The sequence below is a fragment of the Coptis chinensis genome, chromosome 2, assembly GCF_015680905.1.
Source record: "Coptis chinensis isolate HL-2020 chromosome 2, ASM1568090v1, whole genome shotgun sequence".
NCBI lineage: Eukaryota > Viridiplantae > Streptophyta > Magnoliopsida > Ranunculales > Ranunculaceae > Coptis > Coptis chinensis.
Window position 1 is genome coordinate 8,987,400 of NC_141457.1, and position 13,646 is coordinate 9,001,045.

General features: G+C 39.5%; 2 protein-coding genes across 2 annotated transcripts; both read right to left on the bottom strand.

The window, feature by feature from the left end:
• Positions 1-2,398: 2,398 nt before the first annotated feature.
• Positions 2,399-2,788, bottom strand: LOC147514728 (uncharacterized). The gene has a single exon (XM_086592669.1). It carries the CDS (start codon positions 2,786-2,788, stop codon positions 2,399-2,401), a length of 390 nt encoding a protein of 129 aa, XP_086448795.1.
• A 578-nt stretch (positions 2,789-3,366) lies between these two features.
• On the bottom strand, positions 3,367-3,789 carry LOC147514729 (uncharacterized). The gene has a single exon (XM_086592670.1). It carries the CDS (start codon positions 3,787-3,789, stop codon positions 3,367-3,369), a length of 423 nt encoding a protein of 140 aa, XP_086448796.1.
• Between the last annotated feature and the right edge of the window lie 9,857 nt (positions 3,790-13,646).

Consider the following 13,646-nt stretch of genomic DNA (forward strand, 5'->3'; position numbering starts at 1 on the left):
TCTCTTTCGCCTGCCGCGAAGCTAAACATCTCAACAACGGTCCGCTGATGTTCCGTCATTACAAGTCTCCTTCCATTAAAATGTATCTTTGGGATACCTGCTCCATTCTCCTTCTCTCTCGTCTATCCTCGATCTCTATCCCCAATAAGAAATTCTTTATGGGCTCTATCCACCCTGGCTCTTCCTTCATGGTCACTCCTACCTCGGCATTCTCGGAAGTACTTGGCTTGCTCAACACCCTGACTTCCATTGATCTGCTCTCGAACCCAGGAAGCACCGTGGCTACATATGCCAATGCGTCAGCATGTCTATTTTCACTGCGTCCTAAATGAGCGAATCGGATCTTGCCAAACTCACTCGCTTTCCTCTATAGTACCTCCAGGTACTTTGCCATCCTGGGGCATCAGGCAGCGAATTCTCCATTCATCTGACAAATTACCAAGTTAGAATCGGAATACACTGTCAGCTCTCTCACCCCCAGATCCGTGGCTAAATCTAGCCCAGCTATCACCGCTTCATACTCTGATTCATTGTTTGAAGCAGCGAAACCCAACTTCATCGATAATTCAAGGCGATTATTCTCTGGGGTGACTACCACCACTCCAATCCCGTTCCCAGTATCCGTCGCAGACCCATCTGTGAATACCCTCCATCCATTCCTCATGTCCCATGGGTCTAACAAATCCTGACTGACCTCTCCCTCCCATTCCATGATCATATCGTCCCCCCAAGTTGGGTCTTCGGCGGGGAACTCTGCCAAAAAATCTGCCATAGCTTGTGCTTTTTCCGCTGTCCGGATTTGGTATTCAATGTCATATGCACTCAACAGCACGACCTATTTCAGCATTCTCCCTGATTTGTCAGCCTTTAATGCCTGTTTGAGAGGCAAGTTGGTCACCACAACCACAGAATGAGCATCGAAGTACGACTTCAATTTCAATGCTGAAAACACCAAGGCTAATGCAAATTTCTCAATCTTGATATACCTGGTTTCTGCATCTAACATTGTTTTGCTCTAGAAATACACCGGCCTCTCTGCCTTGTCCACCACCCTTATCAACATAGAACTAATAGCATATTATGACACCCCCAAATACAAATACAACTTTTCCCCTTGCCCTGGTCGCGACAAAATAGGAGCCTTTCCCAAATAAACCTTCAACTCTTGGAAAGCTCGTTCGCATGCCTCGGTCCACTGAAAGTCAGTTGTTTTTCTTAAGAGTAGGTACAACGGTCTACACTTGTCTGACGACTTGGAAATGAACCGGTTGAGGGCCGCAATTCTTCCCACTAGCATCTGAACCTCCTTCACGTTTTGGGGTGATTGTATTTCCACCAACGCCCTAATCTGGTCCGGGTTAGCTTCTATGCCGCGGTATGTGACGATATATCCCAAAAACTTTCCATATGTCACCCCAAATGTACACTTCTCAGAGTTCAATCTCAGATTATATTTCCACAGTATTGCGAAGGTTTCCTTCAATCCCTCCAGATGTTCCTCCTCAGTCATGCTCTTCTCTACCATATCATCTATGTATATTTCCGTACTCCTCCTGATTTTGCATTCAAACATCTTCTCCCCTACCCTTTGAAAAGTTGCCCCTGCATTCTTCAGTCCGAAAGGCATTCTGGTGTAACAATACACTCCTCCCTCTACTATGAACGCGGTCTTCACCTGGTCTGGGCCATACATTACCACCTAGTTATACCCCATGGAGGCGTCCATGAATGAGAAAAATTTAAACTCGGCCGTTCAGTCCACCAGTTCATCTATCCGCGGCATAGGATAACAATCCTTTGGGCACTGCTGGTTGACATCAGTGAAATCAACACACATTCTTACCTTCCCATTTTTCTTAGGTACCGCGATGATGTTCGAGACCCATTCGGTAAACTGACACTCGCGGATGATTCCTGCGGCTTTCAACCTTTGCACCTCCTCTCTTATCCCTTCTGCATACTGCGGTCTTATTCCTCTCATTTTTTGCCGGACGGGTTTGGCCTCTTCTCTCATATGCAACTTGTGACACGCAAACTCGGGATCCAGTCCAATCAAGTCCTCAATCGACCACGCAAACACATCGCTATTCTCTGTTAACAAAGCAACTAACTTTGCCTTCCAACTCTCTGGCCACTCAGCCCCAATAGACACCAGTTTCTCTTCTTCCCCCTCACCCAGATTCATAGTCTCATTCTCGTCCAAGGTCTTTCCTCCCACGAACCCGTCTCCCTTAGCCATCGCGGTCTGTAGTTGCTATGCTGGGGACTCGCCCTCCCCTTCCACTTCCTTCTCTGGTGCGCGGATCAATTCTCTAACCACCACCTGGTGAATGTTTTGAGTTGCGACCTGGTCCCCTCTTATTTCATATGTTCCCCCATTAGTCGGAAAGCGGATCACCTAGTAGTATGTGGATGGAATCACTTTTATTTTGTGGATCCATCTTTTCCCCAAGATCGCATTGTACTGCAAGGCGGCGTCCACTATCATGAAACGAGTGAATACCGTCACCGGTCCCGCCATTACAGGTAACAGTAATTCCCCCATGGGCTCGGTTCTGCTGCCATTAAATCCAAACAAATTTGTTCTTGGGGGCTTCATCTGCCTCTGTTCGATGCACATTTCCTCCATCGCGCCCCTAAACAGCAAATCTACTGAACTCCCACAATCTATCAAAACCCTCTTCACCATATAATTACCCACTGCTACCGTAATCACCAATGCATCTTCGTGAGGCGCAATTACTGCTTCCAGATCCTTCGGGGTGAACTCTATCCTTCCGTCTCCCATGGCGGTCCCTGGTACCGGTCACGGAACACACGGAACCTCATTTATCTGCTGTAAGCTGGCAGTCCTTCGTACCTTGTCCCTGTGTGCATTCCTCCCTATTGTCTCCCCACTAAATATGACATTGATTGTTCCTAATATTCTGGCCATGGCTGGTGCTCTGTCCACTTGGTGTATCTCCTTGATAAATTCCTTTAATAATCCTTTCTTTAACATTCTCTCGATCAACCATCGCAGCGCGAAACACTCATTTGTAGTATGATTTCTGATCTGGTGGTAAGCACAAAACGGCTTATCTTCTAACTCCCTGGGCATGTTTCGCGGACCTTCGTAATGTTGCATCCCTTTAATCAGTGGCAAGATTTCATCCAATGGTTTGTTCAACGGTGTGGACTCCACGTCGCGATATGGTTTTCGTTCGCGGACCTCCCTCCTAACTTGATCTCTGCCTCTCTCCGATTTGCGTGCCGCAACTTATAGGCTCCCCCTTCTCTTATCACAACCTTCCCTTTGTCCTTCCGGTCCTCCTGTTCTACACTCTGTATTAACTTCTCTGACTTCCTTGGCTCCTTAGCATTTCTCTATAACATATCCTCATAGCGGATGTACTTCTCCACTTTCAGATACAATGTATGCAACGTTGTGACCTCAATTTTGGATACAGATTTGTGGACTCTAGTTCCCGGCTTCAGTCCATGCTGGAAAGCAATGACTGTGGTGTGCTCGTCCAGACTTTCCACCCTCAGGGTCTCCTCCTTGAATCTACACAAGAACTCCCTAAGTGTCTCGCCGGACTTCTGTTTGACGTTAAATAGATCCGCAATATCCACTACCCTTCTTTTCTGATGGATAAAATGGTCTACAAATGCTTGTTCCAACTCCTCGAACTTGGTTATACTCCGCGAAGCCAGCATATAATACCAGTCTGACGCTCCACCCTTCAAGCTGGTGGGAAACATCATGCATCGGAGCCCATCATATTTACTCTTTTGCCACAACGGCATCTGTTGCCTGAAATGGTGCAAGTGGTCCGCAGGATCCCCCTTCCCATTGTATCTCTCGAATCTTGGTTGCGTGAACCGCTTGGGCACCTCGACATTCCAGACTGCATCAGCCAGCGGATTCTAATTGAGTCCAGCCACCACCTTCTGCACCACCACTTGACTTTCCCTCTCCGCCCCCCGATTCATTTCTCTGTCGTTCTCGATCATCGCTTGGACCATCTCCATGGTAATGCCTTCCCCCATATCGCCTCTTGGTCTATGACGCACTTCCTCATGCTGGCCTTCCACTTCACTATTCTCTGGCTCCATTATCTCCTCCTCCCCCTGTGTGGATTCCCTTTCTTTTCTCAGACTGTCATTCTCATTTCTGAACCTCCCTATCTCCTCCTGTAACAGCCTGGTTGCTTCCCCCACAACCTCGTGAACTTCCTCTTCCAACTCCTCCATCTCCTCCATTTCCACACTCCTGGTTTCGTCATCAGCCCCCTCAGTCCTCACTTTTTTGGGTCTCCCTCTTACTTTCTTCGCTATTGTTGCCATCTTATACCCTCTTCTTACCAATCACTTGATCGTATGCCTTCCTCTCGGTCCCCACAGACGGCGCCAAATGTGTTATCTAGAATTACAACCTATAAACTCTTATCTCTCCTTCCTCCTTTTTCTTCTTTCCTCCTTCTCTGTGTTTCTCTTATATACCTCATAACTGCCCTACTTCTCTAACCGCTCCCATCTTCTCTAACCGTTCTTCTATCCCCATGACCTCCTTTCATGTCCCACATCCAGAAACCGTCCACCTGTCTCCCCAGAGATCGTGTCTTGGCTACTGTGCTCCAGCTTTTTCTTTCCCTATTCAACATCTCCCTCAAGTCATAAACACTCCGCTGACCTTCACGCATTTCGAGATTCTGCGGTCTTCATATGCTTCGCGGACTATACCCTGTGCTCATTCACCTTCTTCTATTATGGTGCCCCAGCCCAAAATACACCAGTCGTCTTAGTAGTCATGAATTAGGCTGATACATTGGGTTCACCCTAAAACCGACACAAAAGTTGTCTGAGATTACTTGTTATGGTTTGTTTTAAAAAATTAGTGTTTAGAATCATAACTTTTTGAGTACGAGTATCTTAAAACATCTCTCCATAGTTTTCAAAACTAGAGGATATAAAAATAAAAATTATACGCCCCGGAGGAACCAAAATGATACCGGATTCACGTATAATTTTATCTTCTTGTCAAAACCTCTATATGGTTAGAGATATCTTTTACTTGGGAAAACCAACTAAAATAAATAAATATAAGACGACAAATGAGAATTAAACAAATAAAGTAACCTAAAGTGATATTATTCCCTGTTTAATTCTATCTTTTGCCACCACCTCTCTATTTGTCTCAAGAATCTGACATTAAAAGACTCAAACTTATACTAATTTTCAAAAATTCTTCATTTCTTCTCAAAATCTTTCCCCTTCTCAAAATCTTTCATTCTAAAAAACTTTCAAAAATTTTCCAAAATATCTTCTGTTACGAACAAAAACCTTCCACCTAGCAAGACTAGATGGATCAGTTTCAATGATCATGTGCAAGCACTTCCAAGAGAACTGCAACTGAAGATATGGACACATACCAAAAAACCATTCCTGGTTTGGGTAAGAGTTCATACGCACGTAATAGACGAGCTATGAGAGCAGGCTGGTGCTCGAACTATCAAACACCAACTTGTCCCAGTCTTCAACCTCATGGTGAAAATTCAGTTTTCAAGGTTTTCATGTGTCAGCTACCCACTTACCAAGCATAGCTAAAGAGAGTAATCCAACCATCTAGTTGGGATTGACTCAAGTATTCAAAAACTTTAAAGTCTTGGAAATCTTACTTAAAACGACCCAGCTTTTAAAATTTCAGTCCAAACATATTCAAAACCCAAAAAAATTAATTAAAATTTTTCCTTCTTTTGTTTGTATATATTTCCCTTCAGTTCTTTTTCGTTCTTTTCTCTATTTGTTTTTCATCCACTGTTGGATGTGAGTGTACCCTACACCTTTGCGTAGCATTTTCAATGCTAATCGTTTTGGTACCTGAAGTAGTTTCTAGTGGTGAGTATTTCAAAGTTGTTGATGTGGTTCACCATAAATTGTTTGGAGCTTGAATTATGAGAGTTTAAAAGAAAGGAAGGTAGTTTTCTTTAGTTTAGGATTGTATTGGTTAACTAGTTTATGAAGAACATTGAAAAAGCTTAAGTTGTTTAAGTGATTGAAAGAACACAAACTTGAAAGGAATGATATAAAATGATTGATTGAAAGAAAGAACAACTAACAAGAAATGATTGATTGATTGAAGAACATAAAGTAAATAACAAGATTAAAAATGAAGAACAATAGAGTAAATAACTTGAATGAAAAAAAGACTAGAAATTAAATCCGACATGACACTAGAATAAGTCTAGGTGCATTCTACCCCCTAGCTTTTAGTTCTTATACCTATACTTTATGCAAATGACTGATTTGCCCTTCTCCATTACATTTGAGACACCTCACCCTTTGCTTTATGCTTTTGTTTTTTCCTTTTGCTTTTTTATTTCTTCTTGATCAAGATAGGTTTTAGAGAAAGCCTTCTTTTGTGTTAAAGGCATCTATCTCTGGTCTTCTAAGTTGAGGACTTGACTTTCAGCTCTTTGGTTATGAGTCTTTGAACTTTGACCTTTGACTTTAACTTTGACTTTTTCAACACTTTTTTTATAGCAGCTTTGAGTCTTCATAATAAACGTAATTAAGGCTCATTTTAGTGCTAAGGCACAGCTTTTATGATAAGTGGTCTGAATTTCTCTGTAACCTGATAAAGGCAATAAAAGCTATGAGTTGTCTTTTCATTATGCATAAGAAGGGCTGTAATGCAGTAATATAGGGGTAATAAAACACACATTTGGGAGTTGATCAATACCTCACGGGTCAAGATCGGACGAGTAACTAAGCACGGATCGGGTGTTGAAGTTGTCAAGGCACAAAGGATATGATCGAAATTACCTAATTTCATTTGGGCTTAGCCAAAATTTCAAAACAACTTAAAAGGCACGTGCCATCAAACCCTTTTAAGCCTCGCTACTGCCCGACCGACCTCATCTTCCCCAATTTTTTTGAACCCTAGTTGTACTAACCAGGAGCGCGCCCGCCCCCTACCTAAGCGCGACCTCTCTCACTTATACACGTACACCACCACTCTAAATTTTTACAATGAGCTCCATTTTCAACCCCCATTCCAACTAAAAACCCCGATTTCATCAACTTATACTCTAAATGGCACTTATGTATAATTCTAACTAGTAGTGTAATTTTAATATTGTCTGCTTGTTTTATTTTTTTTCTCATATGGAATTTGGTATTTGAGTAGAAGGTAATACAAATACATCATGCAAAAAATTTCCATTTTTTTTTTCATTACATATGTTTTCTAAAATACAAAAACCCAAAAAGTTCATAGTAGAATAATTATCCCTAGTGCAATAAACCAAGTATTACTCGCTTTATATCAAATAACCCACGCCCCAAAATTATTTGTGGGTTTCATATTGTGATACCCCTGGGCGAGGCCCGAGGAGGGGGTATGATGGAAAGGCACCTAGCCCGGGTATGGGTGACGGTTGCACCATGGTGTGATCCCACTTTGCTTAAGTAGCTGTCCAAAGATCCTAGCTATAAGTAATTGATCCTCTAAATCCTAACATCGAGACCTTTTCCAGATCGTTTGGTTGTGGGGTTGGTGAGAACTCCACAGTTAAGCGTGCTCGAGCAAGAGTAGTCCAAGGATGGGTGACCTCCTGGGAAGCTGCTTTCTAGAGTTTGAAAACCCCACACTATTAGATGTCCTCAGTGGCTAAGTGGGGACAATATCAATGTGGAGCAGGAGTAGTCCAAGGATGGGTGACCTCCTATGAAGCTGCTTTCTGGAGTTTGAAAAACCCACACTATTGGATGTCCGCAGTGGCTAAGTGGGGACAATATTGATGTGGTAGGAGGGGACAATATTGATGTGGTAGGATGGGGCAGGTCATTACAAAATAGTATCAGAGCCGAGGATGGCTTGATTTTAAAGTGGTGGGACTGTGATACCCCTGGAGAGGCCCGAGGAGGGGGTATGATGGAAAAGCGCCTAGCCCGGGTATGGGTGATGGTTGAGCCATGGTATGATCCCACTTCGCTTAAGTAGCTGTCCAAAGATCCTGGCTATAAGTAATTGATCCTCCAAATCCTAACATCGAAGCCTTTTCCGGATCATTTGGCTATGTGGTTGGTGAGAACTCCACAGTTAAGCGTGCTCGGGCAGGATTAGTCCAAGGATTGGTGACCTCCTGGGAAGCTGTTGTTCGAATCCAAAAACCCCACACTGTCGGAGGTCCGCAGTGTCTAAGTGGGGACAATATTGATGTGGTAGGATGGGGCAGGTCGTTACATATATTTTCATCATGAAGAACATAATACATGTGTATCGCCGTTTTTTCTCATGTTTCTATAGTAATCTCTTTTCTTATTTCTTCATACTTTGAGGACAAAACATATTTCTATTTGGGGGTGGTATAGTAACATTTTGCAAAAACTAGGCATTTTCTATAGTAGATATAGTAGTATATTTCTTTTTTTCTATTAAAAAAAACCAAAAATATTTTTGTGTTTAGTATTAAAAGTCTTGTTTCCTTTTTCCATGATGAATAAAAAGTTTAGAAGTCTCATTATAGCAATAAAGTAAGGAATTGTTCTTCGAACTTAAACTAATATACGTACAATAGTTTCTGCATCTTTTCATGAATAACATGCATAAGCATTTGATTGTATATAGCAGTGAGTTCCGAGACCAAGGTTAGAATAATTAAGTTCCATATCCTGTGAGAATCTAGCGAAAAACCTCATCTGAATGATTATTGAGTGATAACACAATGGATGTCTGGATAGAAAGATCACACTTCCACTTGCTTGATCACCATGCCATATCTTAGAAGAGAATTTAGACCTTTTTGGATCGATATAGCCAAATAAATATTTAAAAACCCAAAAAAATAGTTTTCTTCTAGTTACCCCTTTTGAGCCTTCACCGATTTCTAAAAGCTTTTTTATTTTTCACCATAAATCCCTGACCTGTTACAACACACAATAAAAAATTTACCCAGCTGACGAGTTGAGAGTTGGATGGATATCAAAAAATGGAAGAGAAGACCTTGTAGAAAAATAGATCAGTTGCTTCGAAAACAAAAGAAAGAGAAAAAAATAAAGACCAATCAAAAACCAAATTAAAACTCCAAAAAAAAAATCAAAGGTGTCAAAAATCGAATCTTTTAAAAGTTCAAAATCAAAAGGGAGACGATACCAGAAACAAAAGCAAAAAGAAACAAAAGAAAAGTTAGAACTCCCAAAATTCAAAATCATATGGAGTCACAAAGCCAAAAGGCTAAAGAATGAATCACAATTCGAAAGCAAAGAACAAAGCGAGGTTCTTTTCTAGTTACAAGTATCTTGAAGACCTAATTTCTCAACTTATCAGAATTTTGTTTTTCCTTTCCTTTTTCTTTCTAAACCATCACCCTATCCCCGTAATAACTCCTAATAAAAGACCTCTAGCTCAATTAGGAATAGGATGGTGTGATAGTAAGTGACAAGTTTGATCAATCAACCCCGGTTTCCTTTGGACGTCATTTGTGCATGTGAGGAATATAAATTCCTGTTACATTTGAGAGAACAAAACTTGAGTGAATCTATCAGAGAGTTTGTGTTTAAATACATCCCTATGAGAACCCACCTTAAGGATACTCTCCAAAAGTTTCAGAAACGACTCTTCTTTTGCATTTCATTGCTCATATTTGCAAATTTATCTTTAGATTATTAAATTACTGTACATATGTTATTCTAAGTTCAAATGAGCTTGTCCTTATTCCCCAATAATAAGATGTATAGACTTTTGAGAATAAATAAGGAGACAAGACCCTTTGTACTAGATAGAAGAAGTTTGTGAATACGTTTTCTGGAAAACTTTCATGAGGCTTAAAGCTCGTCCACTTGGGAATTCCTAGTGGTTTAAGGCTTTGTTGCATATGATCAATGCAATCACACTCTGGGAAACGAGATTAGTATAATAAATAATAAATCACTCATTTGTGATCTTAGTTGTTTCTCTCATCCTTGCTTGAGGACAAACAAAATGCTATTTAGGGGTGGTGATTAGCTCCCAAATGTGTGTTTTATTACCCTTACATTACTGCATTATAACCCTTCTTACGCATAATGAAAAGATAACTCATAGCTTTTATTGCATTTTTCAGGTTATAGAGCATTTCATACCACTTATCATAAAAGCTGCATCTTAGTACCAAAAGGAGCCTTATTTACGTTTATTATGAAGACTCGAAGCTGCTATGAAAAAGTGCTGAAAAATTCAAAGTCAAAGTCAAAGGTCAAAAGTAAAGGACTCATAACCAGAGAACTGAAAGTCACGTCCTTAACTCAGAAGACTAAAGATGGATGGCCTTGATACAAAAGAAGACTTGCTTAAAACCTAGCTTGATTAAGAAGAAAAGAAAAAGGAAAAGAAAAAGAAAAAAGGAAAAGCATAAAGCAACAAAAAGTAGGAGGAGAGAATACACCTAGACTTAGTCTAATGTCATGTAGGAGTAGTGTAGGATTTATTTTTCAAGTTTTTATTTATTTTTATTTTATTTATTTATTGATAAGCCTATTTTAAATTAGATTAGTAACTCTTAGATGCTAGCGGGGTTCGAGCCCCAGACCTCTGGTATCATCACCCAAAGGTTTTACCGACTTTGCTAGTCAGCACCTGCTTTATTTTTAAAGTCATTTACATTCAAGTTGTTTTACTTTTTTCTTCAATTCAATCAAGTTATTTCTTTCCAGTTTATGTTTTTCGATTCAATCAAGTTATTTCTTTCAAGTTTGTGTTTCCAATCATTAAATCAACAAGTTTTTTTCAAGTTTTTTTCAATCATTCAAGTTGTTTCTTTCCAAACTGTTCATTCAATACAAATAGTGTTAACAAAAACAAGTCCTAAAAGCTAAATAATACTACCTTTCTCCTTCACAACTCTCATTCTATCTAAGTTCTAAACAATTTATAATGAACCTCAATCAAATAAACTTTGAACTTACCATAACTACAGCTTCAGTAAGGTATAACGAGGATGGGTATGTAGTTACCAAAGAGAACATGTTCTTGTAGGATGTAGGAATTGAGTGGTATACCTTGCCTTCATGATATTTCATGCATGTACTCCATTAGAGATGACCCTGAAAACTATGTGGAACATTGGTTTCTAAAGGACAGAAACATGAAGGCTTATAGACACTACATGCAACCCATAAATGGTGAACTCTTATGGCCTAAAACTACATGTGAGGTTTTCTTACCACCAAGACAGAGAAGAATGCCTAGGAGACCTAGGAAGCTTAGGAGAAACGAAATGCATGAGGGCGGAAATGGTAGTCAAAAAACAAAAGTGGCTAAACATGTTAGTGTAACCAGAGTTCACAGAGTTATGACATGCACACATTGCAAGCAGCTAGGACACAACAAGAGGAAATGTTCCAACATAAGTGAAGATGCAGTACCAACCTAAACCACCTGTAAGAGTAATTTATGCTTTGCAGTAAGTTTAAAAGCATTAATATGGGTATAACCATACTTGTTTTTTTTTTTTTTTTTGCAATAACAGAAAAAACCAAGAGGGAGACTGATAAGAGCCCAAAAATGTAGTTTTAACCCCTTTAACAATATTGCTTTAGACCAATTATGTGATTAATAAGTAAGAGTTAATACTGTTATCGTGCTTTTGTGTATTTCAGGCATTGGAGTCGAATATGTGCAGAAATGCATCCCTTTTGCGAGATAAATGAGCAAAGGTTGGTTGCTAAGAAGTTCTATGATAAAAGGCCAACATTCAAGGAGAAAAAACCTTTTTAAAGCCCGGTCAAAGCTGAAAAGTCAAAGTCAATGCGGGCAGAAACAGCACACAAAAGTCAGTAGAACTTCCGAAGACCATATCTTTGTACTCAGGCCTCGGAATTGGGCGTACCTTATGTCAAAACGACCGGAACAGAAAGAGCTTTCCAATGGTTCAAACCTTGACCCAATCAGATGAGAAAAAGTGGATGAAAAGTCTATGGAAGTCAAATCCAGCTGAAAAGGCCTCTGTGGACTGAAGAAATTAGGTTTTGGGCTCGATTTTCCGGCCCAAAACATGGCTCCTCAGCCCATGCATGAAAAAGTGGATCTGGTCTCCTTCATTTGTATGGAGAAGACTTAACTCTTAAGATAACCTAGATCTAGATTAGAAAATTAGGTTAGACTCCATTAATTAGTTAGAATAGCTTGTTTTAGATCTAGTTTTTACCTTCAATTAATTAATGTTAGAACAAAGTAGATTATTATTTAGAATCAAATTTAGTTTTATAATAAAAAATTAGTTCTTCATTTCAATTTAGTTATTGATTAAATTCTTATTTAGTTTTAATTGTTTTAAATTCATAAATTAGGTTGTCTTTATTTTGATTCTTAGACTATTGTTAAAATTAGATTTATAAAGTTTAAATTAGTTATTAAATTATGAATTGTTATTATTGTTCTTGTGTTGGGAATGATAGTATAATGATATTAGGCTAAAACCTCCATTAGAGGAGGTTAAGGAAGTCATGTGAGAATGATTGCTTGTTAGAATAATTGTTATTTAGAATAGAAATTTCACATCTCATTACTCTCACCATTGTTCTTTGTATTTGATTAATTGAATTCTATTTAGTCTTGATAGATTAAGAGTGGAACGATTCCGTACTCTATATATTGCATAAATATATATGTGAGAGTAGAAAATAAATTTTTGATACCGTAAAAATAAAGTTAGAGTAATCTAGTTGAGTTTTTACAGGTTATCAAATGGCGCCGCTGCCATCTTAATCTCGTTCAAGACAAAAATTCAATTGCTTGAATTCAAGGGGCAATCCCCCATTCTCTGCCCACCCACCCTTTTAATTTTTCATTCTTATTTCTTGAATTTTCGGAACTATTCAATGTTTTAGGCCTAGGGGCTGCGGATTCACAGAGGAAAACATTGCAGTAAAGGTATTTTTAAATTTCAAAAATTATGAAAATTTATAGGCATAATATTTAAGGTGTTATTGATTTACTGTAATTTTGTCAGATTTTTCTTAGTTGTTTTACCTAGTGAACTAATACGATCTTTACAGTGCTGCATTTCAGTTTTTAAACCGTAAGTGCTTGAAAAACAGACAAGTAAGGCTACTTAGGCAGTTCCAAAAATTCTAAACTTTTTACAGGAGTATCTATCCTAAGTCTGGAGTTTACAGTAAAACTTTGATGAGTTTTTGATTTGTTTTGACCTCCTAACTAGTGGAGTGTTTCTAGTGTGTTTCTGCAGTTTTGCAAACACTTAATTTCTGGAACAACAGCCGATAAGGAGGATTTGTAGAACTCCAATTACTCTAATATTTTTACAGAAATATCCATGATCTGTCAGGAGCTCCAGTAAAATTTTGGTGATTTTTGTCTCTGTTTTGATTGGTTAACCTTTCAGTTGTTTTATTGTATCCGAAAACTATTTCACAAACTTTGAAGGGCAGTAAAAGGACTTTCATAGCTCCGATTGATCTAAAATTTTACTGGCTACTTGATAGACGTCTTAGCAAACTACTGTAAAATTTCCAATTTTTTGGAGCGCACCCCACGCTCAACTGCCTAGACATTGTGTCAAGCACGAGCGCGACCCGCGCCCTAGATAACCTATTTCCAAGCGCACCCCGCACTCAACCGCCTGGACATTGTGTCAAGTACGAGCGTGACCCACGCCCTAGGT

What these genes read in the sequence shown, in the direction of transcription:
- LOC147514729 (XM_086592670.1), bottom strand. Translation starts at nt 3,789, where the DNA reads ATGCCGTTGTGGCAAAAGAGTAAATATGATGGGCTCCGATGCATGATG.
- LOC147514728 (XM_086592669.1), bottom strand. Translation starts at nt 2,788, where the DNA reads ATGGGAGACGGAAGGATAGAGTTCACCCCGAAGGATCTGGAAGCAGTA.